Source organism: Mchenga conophoros, linkage group LG7 (genome assembly GCF_057382185.1).
Source record: "Mchenga conophoros isolate Kocher_MC1m ecotype Shallow Benthic linkage group LG7, M_conophoros_male_GT1.1, whole genome shotgun sequence".
NCBI lineage: Eukaryota > Metazoa > Chordata > Actinopteri > Cichliformes > Cichlidae > Mchenga > Mchenga conophoros.
The window spans coordinates 14,897,109-14,921,542 of NC_140532.1; the positions used below are offsets into that span (position 1 = coordinate 14,897,109).

At 38.5% G+C, this 24,434-nt stretch overlaps 2 protein-coding genes across 3 annotated transcripts; both read left to right on the forward strand.

Annotated features, from left to right (window-relative positions):
- The first annotated feature begins 3,126 nt into the window (after positions 1-3,126).
- saal1 (serum amyloid A-like 1) lies at positions 3,127-11,389 on the forward strand. Its single transcript, XM_085282381.1, has 13 exons — positions 3,127-3,284; positions 5,244-5,443; positions 5,590-5,691; positions 6,314-6,397; positions 6,513-6,592; positions 6,880-6,939; positions 7,020-7,135; positions 7,302-7,467; positions 7,632-7,714; positions 7,829-8,014; positions 9,709-9,866; positions 9,976-10,068; positions 10,733-11,389. Exons 1-13 carry the CDS (start codon positions 3,281-3,283, stop codon positions 10,808-10,810), a joined length of 1,410 nt encoding a protein of 469 aa, XP_085138507.1. The 5' UTR covers positions 3,127-3,280; the 3' UTR covers positions 10,811-11,389.
- Positions 11,390-18,194: 6,805 nt separating this feature from the next.
- On the forward strand, positions 18,195-23,506 carry tph1a (tryptophan hydroxylase 1 (tryptophan 5-monooxygenase) a). Of its 2 annotated transcripts, none has more exons than XM_085282386.1 (11): positions 18,195-18,381; positions 20,154-20,288; positions 20,389-20,572; positions 20,659-20,759; positions 20,852-20,919; positions 21,001-21,197; positions 21,301-21,436; positions 21,521-21,647; positions 21,758-21,853; positions 22,075-22,208; positions 22,358-23,506. In XM_085282386.1, the coding sequence occupies exons 1-11, from the start codon at positions 18,292-18,294 to the stop codon at positions 22,530-22,532; spliced, it is 1,443 nt and encodes a 480-aa protein (XP_085138512.1). In that variant the 5' UTR covers positions 18,195-18,291; the 3' UTR covers positions 22,533-23,506. The 2 variants fall into 2 exon arrangements, with proteins under 2 accessions (XP_085138512.1, XP_085138513.1); XM_085282387.1 differs by lacking the exon at positions 18,195-18,381 and adding an exon at positions 19,256-19,412.
- Positions 23,507-24,434: the final 928 nt, after the last annotated feature.

A 24,434-nucleotide genomic window follows, 5' to 3' on the forward strand; every position in this document is an offset into this window, starting at 1 on the left:
TTTTTCATTCATTTATTTATTCATTTTCAGGCACAACAAATACCTATATTGAACATAAAATACACAAAACAAAAAACAAAACTTGCCTGAAAAAGGAGTGGGACGAAGAAAACTTATTAAATCCCTCAAAAGATCCCGCTACTTTTTGAAAACTAGAAACTCGATTTCATTAATAGCATCTTTGTGTTTTCTTGTTGTTTCTGTTCCATGAGTAGGTTTCCTCCCGGAGCTCCAAAAGCATGCATGGTAAATAAATGGTAATTGTAAATTGGTCTTGGAATCTTTCCAAATGTACACTGGGACAGAGTCCAGCCCTGCATAATGCTGAATTCAACACTTGCTGTCATGGCAGGGTGTGTTTTACTACAGGACCCAGAAGAGGTACTGCGGTTTTCTGCAAAAAAAACCCCAAAAAAAACAAACGAGCCATTATTCTCATATACTCAACACAATGACAAGAACACACCAGACTCTTTCAAAATAAACCGGAAACATGGAGACATAGACATGACAAAGCAAGCTTGACAGACCTAAAACACATGACGGACTAGACAAGAAACCAAAACACATAAACCAAGGAAACAGATGAGAAATAATGAAAAACCTAAACTCAAATAAACCCTAAAACATGAACTTATAACCAAAAACCTAACATAAGAGACTCAAAAATACAAAATAAAACTCAAAACAGGTACAGAGACCCAGCCTGTGACACTTGGTTAAAAAATGGCTGGATGGACGCCCATTAGGCCTTCAAACACAACTCCCTCTCTGAGAGCTTAATCTTTAACTTTCCCTGTTTATAACATATTCATCTAATAATAAGAATGCTAATAAAAAAAGAATTTGAGATTAATTTAATAAATTGTGCTGTAGTTCAGTGAAATGAGCTGTTAACAATGCAGTATAACATACAGGCTAGAGCTTACTTAGAACGAGCCCCAGACAGAGTTATTGCTTCCTTGGTCTTGCATGTTATATTTGAATGATCATATATTTGAATGATCATATTATAACTTTTAAATGTATTTCAAGTCTTCTGTTGTACTTTATTTCAATCCAACATGGAAAAGAAAAAAATAAAGTGAATAAAACAAAAATAAAAAAATCATCTGTGCAAAGCAAATTGTGGGACAGTGATCATATCTTGATATCCAGAATTGCGAATGAAATTATAATATGTTCAACCACACAGCTCCAGTGAAGATTTTTTGTTTTCGCAATATTTAAAATATCTAAATCCAACTAAAATCCTACAAAACAATAAATGCTACCATAAAATCAAGACATTCTCATTTGACAATAAAATAGATTTTAAAACATATCATAAAATTATATTACTTACTTAAAGTTAATATTTGGTAGTGCAGTAAGAGTGTGTAAGGCACTATCTAAATTGCTTGTGGCTCATGAATTGCACAGGATGTGCAAATAAACTGACTGGTCTACATCCTTGGTGACCACCATTGCCGACGTGTTGTATCACGTTTGCATGATACTGTATGAGGTCTGGTGGCCTCTTAAGCTGCAAATTTTTCAACTCTCACACACAGTCTGGACAGTAGGTTTGTGTTTGCTTTTAGAACACATTCGGCTACGTTTAACACCTTCTACCAAATTCTACCAAACATCTGGCTTTTGGGCCCAGCTTACCAAATAATTGTATGGGATAAAAGATCAGTAACTTGGTGAGAGAAAAACTAAAGATGGGCAGCTTCAGAGATGCCCAAAGAATGATTATGATGATTTATGTTCACTATTAAATTTCTACTGTCCAAAAATCACAGATGTCCTGTGATGTATTTTGTTTCTTCTTAACAACAAATTTCAAGAAATGTGCATTTTTACAAACTGCTTTAAATTTACAAATTTGCCTACATGCAAAAGTCAAAGAGTTTTTGAGCATTGTGCGTCACAAGTACAAGTATAAGCAGTTGTATAGTCATCAATTACTGAAGCTGGTGCAGTCATTCCTCTGGTGAGCAGGGATGTAACCAAGCTATCTGTGATTAGATGTATCTACAGATAAACACATGTTTAATCAAATGTTATTTTGCACGCAAAGCTCTTCTTAGTGCAAACAGGGCTTTGAACCACTCCCAAGTGAGGACAGCTGCATGATGAGAAGTCTTTTGCTATTCCTGTCTATGAGTATACATTGTGTTGATTCAGGGAGGACAGTACATGCATCAAATTATTCCAAGACAATTTTGATTAGAGGTGGGTCCCTGTTTACATAATACTATTTAACATTAGATACTTGTTTCAACACTGCTTAAACCAATAAAATAAAGTCCTTAAGCAACTTAAGCATGCTCTTAAGATATGAATCAAATTTTGTAATATATTTGAGATTATAAAGATAAATTTATAGATTAAAACATTTTTTAATCTATAAATTATACATTTGTATTGCTTATATAGTTTGGTGTACTATGGAAAAAAATAAAAAATATAGTATTAAAAACATTTTTTTTAAGTTTCCATTGTAATGCATGTGGAGCATCATGATATTCTGAACCTTTCTTTGAGGAAACTTTCTCTGACTGGACTTAAATTTTAATAGAATTTCCCTGGTTTATGTATTCTAATATTATTTGGAGATTTTACATCAAATCAGCATTAAATTAATAAGCAGCCTTGGTTAATACAACAGAAACTTGTTTTATGTTTTCAGCAAGTAAATTGATATTCCAATAACCTAGATACTACTGTGTACAGTGAGTTCAAGCCCTCATGTTTGCAGAAACATTCTGATAAATGATCAGAATTTTAATATTTCTGACTGTCTGGGTCAAAATTGAATCGAATGAAATCAGTGAGATCAGTGAAATCAGTGAAACCCAGCCCTTTATGTAACTTCATGGACAGAGAAGCTGTTTAGCGGAAGGTGCCTTACAGAAGGAGAAAGAGACATGCTACAAGCCTCTCTGTGCGTTTTGTTTGTTTGTTTGGGTTTTTTTTTTTGCTGTAAGTGCAACAGTTTTCAGAATCAACTTATAATTTTTAAAATATGACACTATCTTGCAGATTCAATCCACTACCAGCTTCGCTTCTCTCACATGTGGACACGTAGTTCCGTCTGCGCGATGCAGATGGCGTTATTTATTTGCGGGTGGCAGGAAGCTTGGTCCTGGTTTCACGCATGCGCAGATACCCACTAGTACTAAATGGAGGCTGTTTGAAACAACCGAGCGGCTTGCTGTGGTGGAAAAGTTAAAAGCATCCGATGATATTGCCTTTAATTGCCTGCTAATAACGGTAGTCAAGAGCGGTCAGTATGGGTGAGTTAAAAAGTGTGCGTCTGCCTGCGAAAGTTAGATAGAAATCCACCATTAATAACTAATTATAGCTGTTAGCTTAACCAATGAACGTGAAATGGACAACATTTAGTATTTATAAGCACCACCTTTACCTTTTACTGGGTGTGCCTTTGTTGTTTCTTGATATTTAGCGTTTCAATATTTAGCATGACACTAAAATGATACAACAAGATTTACTGTAATCTGTTTAAGCTTTGTGTGGTGAACTATAAACTGTATTCAAACCCTGCCACGGTACGTTTAACGTTACGTTAACGACAAAGTGCCAGGAGGGCTGGCTGCCTTTTCCTTGTCCGGATAAATACCTGTAAAATTAAGGTATGCCGTCATTCTAATGCTCCGAGCATGTCAAGCGCAGTGGCTGTCGCGTATATGGCACACTTTAAAACAACAACTCATAAAAACAAGTTCAAGTTAAAATGCGATTCATTGCAAACGTCTAATGTAAAAGGCAAACGTAAACAAAAGCACGACTATAACGAAAAGGAAAGGTAAAGTAAACAAGTGAAATAAAAACCTAACAAACTTAAAAGAGTAAATAAGAAAAACCTTGACTGTGGACTTGGGGGGGGAGTCAAGCCTCATAGACAACAGTCAAGCAGGCTATAACAGAGAAATCCCAGCCACTTTGGGTTTTTAGGTGTGGTTTGGGAGCTGAATATGAGGACATATGTGGAGATAATCGATCTCTAATCTATCATGCAGCTGATCCTTAAAGGGCTCTCAAAAATTATTAAAATGTATTGGTTACCAAATTCTTGAGCCATCCTGGCCATATTTTGCTTCCAAGGAGAAAGGGTTTAGTCCAGTCTTTGTACCTGACTATTTTCTGAGAAATATTTTTCCTTGTTTGTTTTTTTGTTTGTTAAGTCACTTAACACGTGACCTATCAATCACCCAAACAACAACAACAAAAAAGATAACTGACTCAAAATCCAGCAATGGCCTGAAACAGACCTGAGAGATGCGGCTATTACAACTTACATCTATAAATATATTGTTTCATGCATTGTTCAAAACACTAGACTTAAGGAGCACGACGCCCAGCCGAAAACACTTCAAACAAGTTGAGTTGTTGCTTTCACATTATGAGTGTTGGGCCGAAGTTTTGGAGGAAATCTGCAATGTAGCATGCTGCACTGCAACGACAAGCCGAACAACGCATCTCTGTATGAGCTTAATGGCACACTTGATCCGAGACTGGACACTCTGTAGTCAATATTTGCAGACAAGCTAGTTTTCTAACAATCATACAGGAGCAGTAATGATAGCTGAGGAAGCTCTTGCGTGACTGGGGTCAGCTAATGTGTGTCACAACGGGATAATGCCATGTAAGGCCCATATTTAATTCATTTTTAATTATTTAATTTAAATGTAAAAATATAAATAGTAGTTTCGATGTGGTGATAATATAAACTATTCCCTCATTTTTACGGAAAATGCACTATATTGTTATATCCATTGCTAATGATTTGTAACAGGATTTTTAACATTTTGTTTGTGTCACACAGTCTTATTGACAATCAAAAATGACTGGAATTGGATTAACGTGTGTACAGGGAATTATAGTATTTTATATAAGAGGTAATACAAGCAGGGATAATTATTTGTACGTTTTTTGTAGTTGGTAAATGCAAGGAAGTAGCTATTAAAACTCCAAGCTTTTTAACTACAGTTGTACATATGTGGATAGAGGTTCAAGTGCTTTTGTTAGGGTATTAACAGAAGTAAGGGGTAAAATGACTTAGATTTTGCTGCCACTTATTGATGTTAAATTTTTCAATCTGAAGAGATCTGAATAATCACTGAGCCTTTACATCAAGTGCTACGGAGAAGTTTGTAGAAATCAGAAACACCAAAATATTGGCTGATAATCTCCTTCATCATTTCTGTAATGCGTTCCTTGGTTTATTTCCTCAGATGGTGGCGCTGACGGTGCTGGGCAAGTGGAGAAAGAGAGCTCATCCCCTCCAGCTGAAACACAGTCTCCTATCATGGACCGTAACCCATCACCACCCCCAGACGCAGCAGATGGAGCGGAGGACGAAGATGTGGATGCCATTGGAGACACTGTTTACAGCAAGCACTGGCTTTTTAGCACCCTGACTCATCTCATCCATGTAGGCTGGCTGCTGATGTAAACTGAAGTGATAAATATTGCACGTTTCATTCAGCACTTAAGTCATGCATCGGTTTGCTGGTTTGGTAGGTGAAAGTGTGCAGTGTTACAGCAGCATTTGCTAATGTCTGTAAAATTGTCTTGCAGATGGTCACAGAGCATTCAGAAGAGCGCTGTGAAGGTCCAATGCAGCTATCTGATGATGAGGAGGAAGACTTGTGCAGAGTGTGGGATATGGCAATGGATAAGGTAGACTTTCTCTTCTGTGTTCCAAAGACCACACACTGTTTGTTTTCCTTGTTAAAGGAGAATAGTTTCATTTGAACAAGTGGCATCGAGGTAAGTATACTGCCCAGAACAGAGAAATCAATTACTCGTTAAAGAAAAATTGAAAAATAACAATAGAATTTGCATTTCTGCAGGTAAACTTTCCAAATACCAAATGATGTTAAAGCTTAAAATATTGCTCTGTCACACATGATGCATACAGCTTGTGTCCTGTTTAATGGCGATCGTGGCTCAAGAGTTGGCAGTTCGCCTTGTAATCGGAAGGTTGCCGGTTCGAGCCCCGGCTCCAACAGTCTCGGTCGTTGTGTCCTTGGGCAAGACAATTCACCTGTTGCCTATTTTTTTACTGCAAGTAGTTTTGTCAACAAACTCAAGTTGGTTTTATCACACCTTGTTTTGGTATGAGTTATTACAACAGAGTTTATAATAGCTATCTTTTTTGCATTTAAATAATTTAATTACAAAGCAGTGCAAATAAAGCTGGTTTCTACCTGCCTGGCTTTCACATGGTCTGCAGTTAAAAGTGATTAATTAAATGTTTATATATTTACTAACTGACTATTTATTTACCACCTGTTTGTAGGATGTGGCTGGTTTTCTGCAGGAATTTAAAGCTGCAGATATTCTTCTAGGAGTGATTTCCAAATCACGTTGTCCACGACTTACAGTGAGTGAAATCCTTTTTTTACGCATACTTTCTCTACCAGAATAAATCCTGTACAATTAATTTATTTTATACCGGTAATACATTTCTGATACAGTGCTTTCTTTTTTTCCTCTAGGAAATTAGTGTGGGAATCCTTGGGAATATTTCGTGTTTTCCTGAAACTTGTATGACTTTGAGCCAAAATGAGGACTTGGGGTGGGTAAAAAAAAAAGTTCTTTGATAGATGTTGTGCATCAGGGGTGGGGAACTCCAGGCCTCAAGGGCCAGTGTCCTTCAAGTTTTAGGTGTGTCTTTTATCCAACACAGCAGATTCAAATGTTTAAATTGTCTCCTCAACAAGTTCTCCAGATGTCTGGTAATGACCTAATGGTTTGTTGACCCAGGGTGATATCCAAAACCTGCAGGACACTGGCCCTTGAGGCCCAGAGCTCCCCACCCCTGTTGTACATAAATGGGTTTCAATCTACTCTTTGTGTCCACAGGTCTGTGGTGCTGCTGCTTCTGGGAGATACCGATCCTCCAACACTGCTGGAAACAAGCAGGTGCGATTTGCATTTTATGTAGACGTGTGAAATAGAGAAACGGAACGAGAAATATTCATATTTCCTCATGATGTTTGCAGATTGCTGCTGACCTGTCTTTCTCAGAAAGATGTCTGTTCACTGTGGCTTCAGCGAATACGACAGCACACATCTGTGCGCTCCAATCTCTGTTTCATCATGTGCAGCTCCACCAATAGTATTTATTTTTATTCTGTTTAATTCCAGTTTTAGTCCATTTCTCCAGTAATAACCTGGTTACTTGTATTGTTTGACACTGCAAGTCCCTGTGACGCTTATAATTATTGTTGACATGAGTGTGTTGTAAACTTACCATTATAAGTATATACTGAATGTGTTTACAGCGGATCTGCTTGAGAAGGTGGGAGAACTAGTTGACAAATTGTTTGACCTTGATGAAGAGTTAATGAAGAGTTGGATCACAGCTCAGCCTGATGAGGAGCAGGGGGATGATGGTGAAAGCCATCTGGAGATGACCTCATGTCTTCTTGAAGCAGCCAAGCAGCTCAGGTGGGAATCTGAATCTGTTTTATGAAGTATTTGTATTACTGTTTTTGATGACGCATATCATTTAACCAGGCTCTTACTGCAGAGTTAAACTAAATACAATGTACTTGTGAAATTAAAGGTGAGGTTGATTGTCAAGAATCCACAGTATTAAATTGTTTTCACAGATCAGAGAGTCCGAATGGCCTAGAGGTTTACCTTCATATCCTCCAGTTACTTACAACTATAGATGAGGGGATTCAGGTTTTTGGTGAGACATTTCAGTACTAAAAGGTCTTTATTGAAATCTTGTTCTTAAACCATTATCAGATAACAATAGAGAAGTGGTTGCCTTTTAAAATTAGACTTTGTGTATTTCTTCTAGCTGCTTCTGATGGACCGGGGAAATCTGTGTGGGAGTTTGTCTGTGACGTCGTGTGTGAGGACCTCTGCCAACCAAATGATCTTCCAGTTGTACTGCATGAACAGAAAAGCATTCTGGTCCAAGCACTTGCTGTGCTGCAGGCTCTTTATAAATGTCACGATGAGTGGTGCAGCAAAAGTGACAGAAGTAAGTTTTCATAAAGCTACACTGATGTTTAGCTGCACAGAGAATGTTGCCGATAATAATAAGTCCTCTTGATAGCCATACAGGAAGTGAAGAAAGCAGATTTTGTGGTCACCCCATTGTTTGAATAATTAGTTTAAATGAATGTTGCTGTATATCACGGTATGATTTTCAGTGCCATCCTAAAATTAGACTTGTCTGTCTGTTAAGCTGTTGTCATATTGAAGCCTAAAACACCACCAGAGGTCACCAGTGTTCACAAACATTCAGCTGAGCTCATTAGGCTGTGAGCAGGGGTCCGTTCTTCGTACCTCGCTTAAAACATCCAAGATCAAATCATCGCGCCAACTTTGAGCTCGCTATTCCGGTTCTCCAAACACACCTGTTGTTGACGATTAGTATAGCTGGATGAAGTAATGTGAGATCACTGGGTGGCTTAACAGGGGCTACGCATCGATAGTAGAAACATTGATCGGCAACCCTTTGATTGGTCGGCGAAAATGTCGAAGGAGCGCGCTCAGTATTTTTCGGCAGCAGAGCAAGAACTCTTGAGTGAGGGATTTCAGGAGTTTCAGAGTTTAATTAAAATGCAAGGGAACACTGCAAAGGCTGCAAAAGCAAGGAGCGAGGGCTGGCAGGAAGTTGCTGACAAATTAAACTCGTAAGTAATTTAATAATAATACTAATGGATTGGATTTATATAGCGCTTTTCAAGGCACCCAAAGCGCTTTACAATGCCACTATTCATTCACTCTCACATTCATACACTGGTGGAGGCAGCTACGGTTGTAGCCACAGCTGCCCTGGGGCAGACTGACAGAAGCGAGGCTGCCATATCGCGCCATCGGCCCCTCTGGCCAACACCAGCAGGCGGTAGGGTAAATTTATTATATTATATTACATTATATCCTCTTTCACATTAGAGCCACAACAGGACCCACTAGAACATGGGAACAAGTAAAAGTGAAATATAAGAATATTCTACAGAATTTGTAATAGTTATCACTTATATTGCTTTTAGTCTCTTGAAAAGAGACCCTGAAATAATCTGTTTGTTTGTTTATCACAGCAACCAAGAAAAGGGCAGAGCAAAAAAAGACAGGTGGTGGTCCTGCACCCCCTCGTCAACAAGTTGGTTAAGTGAATAATACCCTCACGGGAAAATCGATATCTCTCTATGAGCACACTGTTTTAGGAAATGACCTGTATGTATCTGTATGAAATCAATAAAAGAATCAAGTACTGCATTATCTTTAGTTACATTGATAATATTTATTTATGGTAAAACAGTGGTAAAATGTCACTGTTGCTTTCGTATAAATGAAGCGGACATACCTGAGTGGCTGCGATCTAATCCTGTTTACATAAAGTAAGCCTGCTCCCGAGCAGGTTTACGCTTACGGATCTGTTGCTATGACAGCAAGTCCCGGATTAGCTTCGGAGAACCGAACGATCCAAGATCACGCGAAATCGTCAACAATCAAATCCAGCTAACTTACTTAGCGAGGTACGAAGAACGGACCCCAGGACTGCAAACAGTAAACAAAGATTAAACTGTGTGGAAGTGTTTGGGCTTTAGTCTCTTTGAAAAGGATGACCCATCTGTGCAGTTTCAGTTTTTTGGGTGATGAATGAATATATGGTAAACATTATTTTGTTTTTTTTAATTTGCTGCGTTTTTGGTTGAATACCTCTAGGTTTGCCTCTCATTGGGAGCATCTTGCGGGTATGCCAGTACCAAAATGAGTGCAAAGACGGCAGTGCAAACAAAGAAGATGAAAAAGATGAGCACCTCGAGACTGTTGCAGAGATCACAGCAGAGTTTTTGGCTGACCTCTTCATTCACATTCAAAAGGTAATATTTAGGGATTTATTTTGCTCACTTTTGTGGGCCAGATCATTTTAATCAGCAGCCAGTAAAAACCAAGGTTTAAATATGGATTTTTTTTTACCCCCCATTTTAGGACACAGTTGCAGATTTGGTGAAGAAAGTTTACCTCACAGAGAAAACCTGCCTCGCAGCTGCTGCCACTTTACTTCCCAAGTTTAAGAATTCAGTAAGTACTCCTTCTAAATGGTTAATTTACAATGAGACACGTACATGTGAATAGATACCGTTCAAAGGGGTTTAGGCCGTTTTAAGTTAACTGAGGTTTCATTTGCACAAACACAACAAACTGTTGTTTTGTCAGAAATAACAGGACAACTTGTCAAATATTTTAACACAGACTTATTGCTTTTACTTGAGAAGGATGAACTCATGTTACAGAGTTACAGTCAGATTTTAAGACCTGGAGTCCTTGTAGGTATGTTACAGTGAGTCACAGTTCATCATGAAATCCTAAAACCTTCTGATTAAAATTAAAATTTATATTATTTTGAAAAGATTTATTGAGAAAAAAGATTTATTCATAGCAAAATGAACAATGACATTCTTCACTGGGTATAAAAAGCAAATGCTCAGAATTTCTAATACTTTAATACCTTTGGGGGGTTTTCAAGATAGAATACTACTATACTATTTAAAAAACATCACATAATACTTGTCCAGATGTAAACTGTAGGCAGAAATTGTTGACCTGTAATGCTATTAATACAGCAAAATACTTATTTTAGAGCTCGTGTCAGATCAGGATGTGTGATGGACTGCTGCCATACTCCCACAGCTCCTGTGGAAAATAAACATTATGTTTCCACCCTGCCCTTCCTCCTCTTGTGCAGTTTCAGCACCTGCAGACCGTGTTGTCAGAGGCTGATCCCCAGTTGGCAGATGTGATAAGGACACAGTGTCCCGTCTGAAGCACCCTGCAGATCAGTGTTCAGCACTCATTCAGACTCTCACCTCTGCTTTTTATAGCAGCCAGTATTTCCTCTCCAAAGATCCTGCTTCAAAACGAGCTATTTGCATTTCCACTGGAAGGACAACATCACGAATGACAAACTGTCATGTATTTGAATATTGTAAGCTACTTTTAAGTTAAGTCTGGAAAATTAAAGTTTGGGTTTGTTTGTTTTTTAAGCCTTTTTTAAGAATACTATTTTTGTATTTAATTACAGACAGTGTTTAATTAAAAGTAATTTGTCTTTAAGCCTTTTTTAGTGTTTTTTCATGTAGAAATTGCAAAAAAACAGCTGAATAATCTGCAATGAGGAATTCAAGTCATTATTAATACTACGTTCTGATTCCAGACTAGGAATAAAGTATTTTTCTTAACATTCAGCTTCAGTCAACACAATTTAGAGCTTTTAAGACAGCCAACTGGCACTAAAATTTAATAATGTCAAACCACAATTTTAAGTGTTTTTTTTTTTTTTTTTATATAAGGTAGTAGTTATATATTTGGTTATAAGTAAATGAACTCACTTTGGTTATTTAAATGCTTCTGACTGTTTCTTTTTTCTTTCCTTGTGTCTGTCAGGAACATACACAGGAGAAAATATCTTCTCACAGGCTGAGAAAAGAAATTTCTAACCAAACATTAACAAACCTGTATGCTTACTTCTAAAATACTTCAAAATGCACTGTTAAATATTCTAAATGTATGTATATTTGATTAATTCTAGATTTTTATCTAATTAAATTTAAAAAATATAAATATTTATTTAAGATAAAACTGAGATAAGTGTATGGGCTCACCTTTTTAAGCATATGAGTAATGATGCTAATGCTGATGACAACATCAAGTGTTTACCAGAGGGTGACAGTCACTCTTGTAAGGACAATAAAATTAGATGAAAGGCTTGAGCCTGGCAACAATGAACTCATTTGGTTTCCAAATACCCCATTTCGCCCACTCATTGAGAAGAGCAGGAGAACCTGCGCATTTCCAGCAAAGCTCAGGAAGGCTCTGTGAATATAGCAGCTTTTTAATTAAAGCTTGGATTGATGTGAACGCTCTTTCTAATGGAAATCCCGAGTGTACGTGAGACAGATCGCCCTATGTGGGGGGAGAAAACACAGAACAAAACACGTGTTTGAGCGTCAGCTACACCCATGATCCACGTAGGTTGAGGTAACCAGTGTCTTGATCTAGACGTCATGACCTGTTTGTGCTGTAAATGGCTAGAGTGTAATCACGCTTGGCCTGTCAAGCTTGCTTGTAGCCAGTGACTTGCACTGTGCTCGCTACTCTGTCTCGGAGCCTCGCTTCCAGGCGTGTCATGTCACTGAGATCAGGGTGAAGCCCAGATGTTTCCTGCTGCCCTGCCAAACCTTATTGTCGGTCTGCCATTCTTCATGTAGAGTTGATATGATCCGACTCTGTGAACACAACACAGCAGGCTGTTCGCTGCGTGGATGGCGTATTATACACATCACTGGCACTGAGGCATGTCAGATCTGTCTGAGCCTGATGTTGGATGTCAGTGATTTCTTTGTTTTTTGCCCACAAATGTGTTGGTCTTTTAAATGACATAACATTTTCCCTCACACTGAATTTTGGATTAACCTTAAGGTCACGTCCTGTGAAAGGGCTTTTATAAAGCACTGACATAAAACACTGACATGGAAATGTTCTCTTTGAGAGACTGAGGAGTTAATAAAAGTCTCTTCTACACCAAGAAACAGTCATTAAACATTAAATTGAGGGACCGCATCAATGAAATTAGAAGACTATTTAAGATTAAAAGGAATTTGTCAAAATCAGCAGACGTTTAATTTTTATGATTTTGTGACTTGATCTTTCAATGTGCTTTAAGTGCATTTTCTAAAGCCAGGGTTATCATAATTGAGCTGTCACAAGTGTGCAGAATGGCCCCAACACTGTTCTAGCGGTTGTTGCTGGGGGTGGATGAGCGATAATGAAGGGATGAAGAATGCGTGTGCAGCGTCACGTCCCCATCCTTTGATTCCAAGGCCCGTCCTATTCAGATCCGCCTGGTTAAGGCGTGTTAATAAAGACGCGTGATGCAGTGGGTGCAATCAAAGCCCCCTTCAGTTCATTTCCTGAGTTCCCTGGCTTTCTATCTCTTGTCAACAGATTGACAATGAAAATGTTCCCCTCACGTTATCCCTGGATATCAAAGCCTCTGACCTTTGCTGCTCGCAAAAAAGTGATGTGGCTACGACGATATTTGCGTTTGCCTTAACCGCCTTTTGTGCTTCTTTAATAAAGTTATCAAGGAAGGATATTGTAATGATAAAATACACAGCGTGGGCGCTACTTAGCAGCTCAATTTCTTTTATAGAGAGGTGGAAAGGTTTTGAATCACCAAATAAATGAATTCAAATATAATGATAGATTAATTCATTCTTAATTTATAATTATTATGTGTTTCATATTTGTTAGACATCAGCCTATGAGAGTTATATTTGCTTGCCTTGATCTGGACGTCATCATTAGAGTGTAAAAGGCTTATATGAAGGCAAATGATTTCATAAAATAAATTAGTATCACATAAGTAAATTAATTAATATATTTTTGTTTTTTCAAGAAGTGCTGTGTTAAAAAACATCCTTTATATTTTTCCTTGAATTATGTTTTAAGCTGCTTGTATTGGTGAATCTGTTACATTTAGGGATGCAATACTGCCATTGCCATCACTTTAACTAATTGTGTTTTTTACATGATCTGATATGACACCAGAATAAACAGAACATGCGGAACATGTTCAGTGATGCTCTATCATTTTTTTGCATCACGTCCAACGCGTCTGTTTTGAATGCAGCAGGTGTTTATGGGTGCAGCTCTAGCCGGTTCTTGTGTACACTGACGCCTGTCACCAAGTGGCATATGTTGCTGTTTGTTCTGCATTGAAAGAAATGGAGCTAATTAAAGAGAAGCAGCCCTGTCACAGGAAGTGTATGCAAGCTGACCATTCATTGCTCTGATTAGTTAGTTGTTGAAACAGAGCTCAGGATTAGGTGAAAGACTGGAATTCTATTGATGAAGTGCTATTAGAAGACCTTGGATATTTGGAAATTCAAACACTGGTCTTATAATCAGCTGCTGGGAAGGGAGCACAGATATCCCACCCCACTGGTAACGTTCATCTTCCTACAATATGAAAAGAAACATTCGCTCAAATTATTTAATTTATACCCACTCGTGTATCTGAGCTTTCCTATGAAATGCAAGTCCTCACTATTGATATACCATTAAAAGAAATTTGGTGTGGCTGAGTTTGTTCAATAAAACACATTAAACGAATTCCAATAATGTCTTTATTAATAACTTTTATTATTTAGGAAGAATAATCAGTACTTTACTGAACTGAAGCCTGTCAAATTACAAAATTGTATATCAAATAAAATACAAATTACTCGATTCATTAATAAATAAAGTTACTATAAAATCACACAATTAACTAATCAAATTACTGTGATATTAAATAAAGCCTTAATTGTAAGGGTAAATTGCCTTTCTTTTTTTCTAACTCTACAAAATCTGTATGTGTCCAGTGTGAATGGTTACATATGTATTTATAATTACATCGTATATAACAGCGGTCCCTAACCCCCGGGCCTCGGACCGGTACCGGTCCGTGAGTCGTTTGGTACCGGGCCGCGAGAGTTGAGGCTCATGTGTGAAATGTATGATTTTCAGGGTTTTTATCGGTTTTCGGTGTTATTTTGTTATCGTTTTGATCGTTAACTCGGTTTTCCTGGGTCTTTTCACGTGTGTTATGAATAAATCTTCTTTTTTCCAGTACCGGTACTAGTTTTTGTTGTATTTATCCACGACACATTAAAGGCCGGTCCGTGAAAATATTGTCGGGCATAAACCAGTCCGTGGCGCAAAAAAGGTTGGAGACCGCTGGTATATAACACAGCACAGCATAGCAGGCAGTTGTAGTTAATCTTTATATCAGCATATAAATGCTAGCACATAATAGCACACCAAAATAGTTACATTCAGTCTGTATTTAAGCTCCTCATTAGATCTTGATTAATCGTGATCTTTTATGATAAATAAGTGTTTCTTATCTCCAAAAGTTGATTCTGTTCATCTGGACGTAGCGTTATGAGTGACAAAACGTTTCTCCCACAAAACGTTTCTCCCACAAAACGCTACGTCCAGATGAACAGAATCAACTTTTGGAGATTTACTTTCCTGGATGATTGAGAATGCATCAAGAAGTGTTTCTTATCTTTCTTATTGCATCCCAAACAAACAGGCATGTTTGATCATGTTTTTTTTCAGCCGTTACTTCTTTATTGTGTAGTTTTTGCTGTGCTGTGTATGTGTAGCTGTTGTTGGTGTATACTGATCATGTGAGTGCAAATGTAAACCTTGTATTTCTAAACTAGGGAAGGACTCAGTGCATCAAAAGGTGGCATCTGCCCTGCTGAAGTATCATTGAGCAAAACCTCCTGCACTGTGACCCCTGACCTCTCTTTGGAGAGTGCACCATGAATGCTCATTGTTATTGTAGTGAGTTAGTGTTGTTCTTTTTCCAAACACTCTGTGAGATATAGTAAGTTCTAATACACATAATGCGCGTGTTAGCCATAGCCATGGGTGAGATTAGCCAGAGAGATCTCTTGCAGCTTGATGCTCAGACACTGTGAATAAATCCCTCTGATTAAAGGGAACAGAACTGGGACAGACTGGCTACCATGCAGCTTTAACGCACTCAGTCACGTCTGTCACAAACCACAGGAATAAGAGTGTGTACAGTGACTTATGTGCTGCGTTTTCCTTTGAAACTTAAAAAACAACTGTGCTTGCACAATGAGCCTAGCAGGCCTATTAGAGAATCCCATGGCTGGTTTCTTCTAAAGTAGGTTATGTTTCTGTAATCGGATGTGTTAATGTGTTGAGTAGTCTCATTATCTTACTCTAGAAGAGCATGAAAAGCCTCATCAAAAGCTGGAAGAAATCTGTTTTGAGTCTAAGAGTATTTGAGTTCAAGAAAAAAAAGAGTATAAGTAGATGTATTTCTGTAACTATACCAAAAATTGCACATTTAACTTGAAACTTTAGAAGGTTTGTGTGATGAGTGTGTTCACAAAAGAGGTTTTGCATAATTTTCATGATATAATTTCCAATAATATAATTATTATACTTCAGCTGGACAACAGGGTTTCAGATTGATGTTTATTATTAGCTATATTGTTGCACTGTAGCATTTCATCTTAATTATCAAGAGACTACTGTTCACATAAGAGAGGTGAGTCATCAGGAGAACGAACTAGAATGAGCCATCTTATTCATGCTGCACTCTCTGACCCTTGTTGGCTTAAAGCATCTCAGTGCATCTTGAGTCAATTCCCCTCTGAGTGGTGAAGCAGAAACGGCACGAGCCACTAGTCATTGTTAATAAGAGTTTAGATTTTTGTTTAAACGTGATTTAAAAGAAAATTATATTCCCAACATGAGACAGGAGGGGACAGATAAACCGATGCTTTTTAAACTGGATCCAACATGAACTCTAATAGCCTCTGACACTCATTAAACAAAGGGGAGCTGGTCCTGGAGCTGTCAAGATGCAAGGACATCAAAGACATAGACAGGGCCTGTGCAGCATAAAAGTCAGATCTGTGGAAATTATATTATGAGGGAATTTGGATGTGCTCGGTGCTCTGTGTGCAACACCGTCTTACTTGATTCTTGAAAGGTACCGTTCGTTAGAGAGCCCTGAACGATACTGACACACTGTTCATTAGGCTGCTTTCGGCAGTGTGGCCACAATACCTGCCAGAGCACTCTTTATTGCTTTACACAGCAGCAGTCTTCTTAATAACCTTCAACGTATTGTGGTGTAAATAAAGAGCCTCTGGATTACAAAGACTTTTATCAGAGGTCTAAATTGCATCATATGGAGATTGATTTATTCTTAAAAAATGATCTGCGCTGATTCCTTCATATTTTATGACATGTTGAATCAGTTTAGTTTTTTTCTAGCAGTGCACCAAAATGACAAACACAGACATATACAAATATATATATAGTGTATTTTTTTAGGTTTTGTTTTTTCTTCCTATTGCTAATAAATACTATTATTATGTTCTTAAAATTAGGATTGAGGAAATTGGGAAATTTAACTTCTAACTTATTACAAATCCTTAGGTTTAAAAAGGTATCTGAACTTAAACGGTTAACTGACATTTTTATTTCATCTCCCTAAATAAACAACAGAGTTCCTGTTTCAGTGCTTCTTACCATAATGTAACTTAATAAAATTCTGATTTGTTTATGTTCAGCCTGTGTTTTGTTACCCAGGGTGTGCATATTGTGTTTGCACAGTGAAGCAGAAATGTTCACCTTCTACATGGAAGCAATAAGGAGCTTAAGCTAACAGTAAGGTAAACATGTTTACGCGTTCTTTGCTACAAACTTTATGGCCACATCACATCAGTGCGAGTCTTAAGAGGCTGTCAGGTGAACACTTCTAGCTCTATCTTACACAACATCTGAGGAGGAAGTTCCCTTCATTGCCCGCTTGGGTTGTGTAAAGCATCTGTCCGTGTCACGAGTGACACAGCCCAGGACCACCTGAGACAAACAGCATGTGCATTAGCCACATGTATCATCACATTAGATCAGCGAGCAGCTAAAAGAGCTTGCTAAGAGCCAGAGACATGTCACCCGTCCTATGTGTAAGGTGACTAAAGCTTAAGAGTAAACAGTGGTGTTATCTGTTTAAAGTAATGAGGTCTCTCACGTCCAGCGCCGCTTCACCTTGATTCTGTCTGTAGAGGCCTCTGAAGCTCTCTCTGCTTTCTGTCTTGATCTCATTTAAAAAGGTGCATTGTGTTAAAGAATGGAAAGCATGCAGATTATGGCTGTTATGTGCAAGAACTTAGAGGAGCTTATGGTGCGGGATTTCGAAGTGGGGGGGGAGCATGTTTGGATCACTGGATGGAAGGCTGGTGGGCTACTTAAATCTTAAACCTCAATCTTTTCTTTGTCTCAGGGTGTCAGCAAGCAATAAGAATGACCTCTGTGTACCAATCTAACATGAGTTCACATTTAACATATTTAGTAATAGCTAAACAATTCAAACATTAAAAGAGAGAGAGAGAGAGCAAAGCTTCCTAATAGGCGTGAAACGTGATTGGTATTCTCCTGGTAAAATCTGATTTCGTGACTGATCGGGCCTTTAGGTGAATTAAAAAGACACCCCTTTCCCCCTAATGATGTGGGCGGTGCTGCTGCTCCTTTTCCATTTGCTGCTTTGGGTGAGCTTATTGCCCCCTCCCTATTTCTCAGTGCGGTTAAATAGCACGGCGCGCCACTCCACTGGGTAGACACCCCACTTTGCAAAGAGGAAAGCCAACTAAATAAAAAGGCCTGAAAGGGGAAAAACAAAAAAAACAAGAACACCAGCACTTTAACATGTACTCAAACAAAATCGAAGGACCACGTAGAGGAAGATCTTTTGACTCTATGAACCTCGGCTTTGAAGAAAAACTGCTGAACAATGAGGTAAGAACTTCACAGAAAGAGAAGAAGGAGGAAGGTTTTATTATTCTATCTTAAAGAAACCCCTTTATCTTCGATCAAATCAATAGAAACAAACAAGATGAAGAACTTTTGCTTTGTTTTGTTTTTAAGTGACTTTTTTGGACAGTGGTGGGGAGATCTGTGCGGGTCATCTTATCGAATAAGCTTTCACTTTGTCGTCAGCGCAGATTAATTTAAGCCGTTTTGTTATACCGTAATTTACGTCAAAGAGTTAAGAGGGTTAAAGAAAGAGAGACATCTGAATTTGGTATGATAAAAGACACTTCAGTGCTCATGCTGAGCACCATTCGCAGACAGAGGAGATAAAAGATAAACCGATCAACCTGCAGTATGTGATGTCTCCAAGCACATGCAAGGGGAAAATAGAAAACGCTGACAGGTACTCCAGGACAATATCGCAGCTGCTTTAGACATGGAGATAAAACGAAAAACACACATGTTTAAACTGGAGTAAAAGAAATCAACGACGTTTAAGGCAGATTTTACAGCGGAACACGTTACTAAATCCTATTAAAGTAAAAGCTGGACAAATTATACCCCCATGCATGCAAATGTGATCACACCTGTTTTAAAAAAAATCTAACATTTTTTATGTTTCTCGTTTATACCCCTGGATTTAAAAAAAAAAATCGTATTTATTTCACAACTATAAAAAGTAAAGTATTTGATGAGGGGAAGCGATGTTCTCCCACTTAACGGCCTAAAAAACGTGCGCGCTGTAGTGATTAAGCGCTTCCCTAACGTGTGGCGAGATTTCAGAGTGGAGGGGAGCTAATAATAGGCTTCCCCGCTCTCCAAATGAGATTGCTGTAAGGCGATTCTTTGAGACAGAGACAAGTTCATCTTCGTTAAACCGAGACGCAAAACGTTGACCTCGGGCAGCGTCCTGATCCAGACTCCATGCACTAATGCTTTCAGGGATACTACCGGCAAGGGCTCACCGAAAACTGGTGTGCCGCGCGGTCTACACCATGTACGAAGGGCGAAATGTGGTAGGAAATAATTTAACTGAATTTAATTGTCTCACGTGAGGGGCGTGATCCTTTTAATCCAGTCTAAACGTTGGACTTTGGCATTATGTACCTATTGTTTGATGACAAATTCGAAAGTTTTTGGGGGGGAGCGCGGGTTAATTTTTTTAAAAATACCTCAATAAGCAGTATATAGGTAGAGTAAAGGAGAAGACTTTGGAGTCAATCAAAACAGATTAGTTATTCTGTGCTGTTGGCATCTTAACAGCCTCGCTGCTAAAATCTGAGGCAGGATTAAAATAATTTTCCCCTGGCGTGTGCAGCGCGCACAGGCACGCGTCAACGTGAGAGCGCTATCCGAGGTGCTGAACTGGACAAAGAAGTTGGTCAGCCTTAATCTGAGCCCTGCCTGTGCGCATGCACTGCACTTCCATTACTCATTTTTTACACCAGCGATGTCAAGAAAAAGCCAATGATTCCCTTTAGAGTAACAAATATACCTGCCAGTGTATGTTTTAAAGACTGACTGACTGTCTGCAACTCTTTATATTTATAGGATTATTATTGTTGTTATTTAGGATGGTTTTATAGTCTTAAGTAATTAGAAGCTCTGCATCAAGTCTGTGGATAAGTGCAATATGTAGACTTAATTATTATTTTAAAGCCAGTTTAGATTGGCTAGCAAAAGTTCATTTGCTCCACTGTTTTTTTTCTCCCTATTATACACAACTGAATCGCTCTGTCTTTGTTGATCATTTTCAGATAAACAAGTCAACCTTCACCAAAATTGAAGAAAACAACGAAAAGAAGAATTCATCAGAGAAAGGGAGAGCGACAATCATCTTTTCCTTGAAGAATGAAGTTGGGGGACTTGTAAAGGCACTCAAACTCTTCCAGGTACATCCCCCAAACCCTGCTCCTTTTTACAGAATGACTTGATTGCGACACATTGTTAGCTTTGAAATGAATAAAGAATTCTTTTGTTTTATTCTCGCAGGAAAACCACGTGAACCTTGTACACATTGAGTCCAGGAAATCCAAAAGACGCAACTCTGAGTTTGAAATTTTTGTGGACTGTGACAGCAACCACGAGCAACTGAATGAAATCATCCAGCTGCTGCGGAAGCATGTGAATGTGGTGGATATGGAGCCTCCAGATAACTCCTGTCTACGCGAGGAAGGTGAGAAAGTAGTGAGTGAATACACTCCAGATGCTGAATTAAAGGTACAACATTAAATTTGAGCACCTTTTTTCTTCTGTTCTCAGATATGTATGAAGTACCCTGGTTCCCAAAGAAGATTTCAGACTTGGATAAGTGTGCTAACCGAGTCCTGATGTATGGATCTGAACTGGATGCTGACCATCCGGTACATTATCAACCCGCTGCCTCACTTCAGCAAACAAAACCAAACTCTCTTAAAATGAAGCATTCTTATATTTTTACATTTCTCTTTATCAGGGTTTCAAGGACAATGTCTATCGGAAAAGGCGAAAGTATTTTGCAGATCTTGCCATGGCCTACAAACAGTAAGTTTTGATCTATTTAAATGTCTATTGTATTTTTAAAAAAATCATGATTCTTATGGAGTTTTTTCTGTCTTTTTCCAGTGGAGATCCCATTCCTCGTATTGAGTTCACACAGGAGGAAGTGAAGACTTGGGGTGTTGTGTACAGGGAGCTCAACAAGCTGTACCCTACCCACGCCTGCCGGGAATACTTGAAGAACTTGCCACTGCTGTCCAAATATTGTGAATGTCGGGAGGACAACATCCCTCAGCTGGAAGATGTGTCACGCTTCCTCAGGGGTAAATTATCAATTTTGATTAAAATATTCCTTTGATTTAAATCATTTTGTTCACTTTTAGTGGTGCAATCACTCAATGCAATATATTTTCACTATCTTTCTAGAACGTACTGGATTTACCATCAGGCCTGTGGCAGGTTACCTGTCCCCCCGTGACTTTCTTGCTGGTTTGGCATTCCGCGTTTTCCACTGCACCCAGTATGTGCGGCACAGCTCCGACCCCTTGTACACCCCTGAACCGTGAGTACTAGCCAACACTATATCTAAATATGTAATCTAAATGTTAATTTTGGTTTTAATATTTGGTTTTCTTTTATTATTAAGGGACACATGCCATGAGCTGCTGGGCCACGTCCCGCTGCTGGCAGAGCCCAGCTTTGCTCAGTTTTCTCAGGAGATTGGTCTCGCTTCACTTGGAGCCTCCGATGATTCAGTTCAAAAACTGGCCACTGTAAGAGTCACTGCTGCAATCTTCTTTTCAAACAATATTTATGAAGATATTTCTTTTTTAAAATCCAACAAGGTCGTCCTAATTGCTTGTGTTCTTCTTCTGGGTTGCAGTGCTATTTCTTCACTGTGGAGTTTGGTCTATGCAAACAAGAGGGGCAGCTGCGAGCTTATGGAGCTGGACTTCTGTCATCTATCAGTGAGCTCAAGGTAAAGACATCCAAACAGGATGGTAGGATGGTACAGTGGGCACCTTTACCCAAAGAGCTTTAAAAACACAGACAGAATAGTCTTTTTACGTTACAAACTTGATCATATTCCACCTTAGGACACACAATAAATAATCTTTTTTTGTTGAGAAAATATAGATGCACATTTATTAAATGATCAACTTGTGTTTTCAACATCTCCACTGTGTCTCTCTCTGACAGCATGCGCTCTCTGGTAATGCAAGGATAATGCCTTTCGACCCCAAAATTACATCAAAGCAGGAATGCATCATCACAACGTTTCAGGATGTCTACTTTGTGTCAGACAGCTTTGAGGAGGCCAAAGTCAAAATGAGGTGAGCTTAATTATAAAGACTGTGTTGTAAAGACTACAACACTCAGCATTTAACTTATACATTATAATATATAGGTAGACCCAGCAAGAATAGCTGTAAGCTTTTTAAGCTAAACTGCTGATAGCATATTATTTAATATTGTGTTTCAGGGAGTTTGCCAAGACCATCAAGCGTCCCTTCACGGTTCGATACAACCCCTACACCCAGAGTGTGGACGTGCTAAAAGACACTCCCAGCATCAACAGTGTGGTGGAGGAGCTGCGACACGAGCTTGACATCGTCGGTGACGCACTCAGCCGGCTGAACAAACACCTGGGTGTCTGACTGCGCACAGTTCACATGGAGTTACACTGACAGTCTGTCATCCCCGGCACTGCTGTAGAGACGTTGCTTGTGTGTTGTCCTTTGCCAGTAACATGAATGTGCGTCGTTTTTTTTTTGCAAAAATGTTCTGTCGTCTCCACTGCATGGTTTATATAGCTTACACAATTTACAGGTGCACTAGGTATGTTTAGACGCTAACTTTAAAATATTTGACAAACCCAAAGAGCTGCTTAATCTGAGGTACTATTTGGCTTCTATATTCCAAACAGTTTATGTGCTTTGATGGTACTTCAGTTCACTTTTGAAACACTTCCAGCTGTTACAGACACCTCCAATTGTTATTTCTGCTTTTGTATATGATTGTGTGAGTTTTCTTTTCATTTTTTTGTAAATCATTTCATTCTTCTTCTTCATGTTTAATACTCCTCTCTTCAGTGAAATGTTTAAAATGTACCTTCTTTGTATTTGTCTTTTGGTGTGTGTGTGTGTAATATTCCTTTTTTGTGTGCTGTTGAGGGAAATTATGAAAGTGACACCTTTAACTAGCTGTTCTTATAAGAATGCTCTTGTGATTGATTATGATCGATTTGACCCATGTCAGCGATTACTTTACAGTGATGATTTTTAATACTTCCTCTTGAATTGAATTCAGTTGTAGAACTCCAGAAATCAAGACATTATTTTTCTACTGTAAAGAAATATAGAAATTAGAACTAGGTTATGAATCAAACAAGAAAAAAAAAGAAAAAAAAGTCATTTGTGTGTTTATAGCATGCCAAAACAGTTGTTTAATTGTTGATTTATTACTTTTATTAGTTTTTGTGGATGTAACTTTGTTATTGAACCCTGAGGATGCTGCTGCTGTTGATGATAGACATGCAAGATGATGGCAGCGAAGACTCTGAAAGTGATTATAACAATTATTTTGAGGCTGGAGTTTGCAAAATCTCAATAAAGTGTTGCAGAAAAAAATATGCCTTTGATTTGAGAGCCAGGACGCTTATTACCTAATGAAAAAGTCCAACTGGGAACAGAACTTTCCAAGATAGGTAGCAGAAAAATCAATAATGACTCTTAAACGCATTTCGTGGACACGTAAATGGCGTCATACAATTTCATTTTTATTATGTTGTTATTATTATATTATATTTATATTATTTATTTATACTTTGAGGATCTGATGAATGAAGAAAATGAGAAAGAGAGTTAGTGAATCTGGAAGTACAAAGGATTATTAAGGAGAAAGAGGATGAAGACTGGAAAGGTGCTAGGTCCAGATGATAAACGTGGAGATAAAGCACATGCCAGGGTGCAAATAGTGGAACCGCACCAGAGAAATATGTGAGGGTGGCGCAGGACATCTATGAGGACAGCAAGACAGTGGTGGGGGTGGGATAACATCAGAGACTAGCCCTTGTTGTTTTCAGTGGTTGGTGGGCAGACTGACAGAGGTCAGGCAGGAGTCTCTGTGGACAATGATGTTTGCAGACAGCAGTATGATTTGTAGTGAGAGTAGAGCAGGTGGAAGACAGCCTGGAGAGATAGAGGTATGCTCTGGGGAGAAGAGGAATTAAAGTCACTAGAAGGAAGACAGAATAAATATGTGTGAACAGTGAAGATGACAGGAGGAGAGGCAGCAAAGGACAGAGCAGACAGACAGAGCAGAAAACTTACTTTACTGCCCAGCTTAAGAAATTGGTCTGATTTAACACATCAAAACTATAGTTTCAAGAAATGACACACATAATGGTAGCTTATATTTAAAGGTGAATAAAATTAAAACTTAGGCAGCAGCATAATAGTGCTGCCCAGATTATTCTAAATTTGTCACCTGAAGAATTTGATCATTTAGTATTGAAGTTGTTTTTTTGTGAAGCTGTAGTCTCTTCTGCAGTGGCGTTA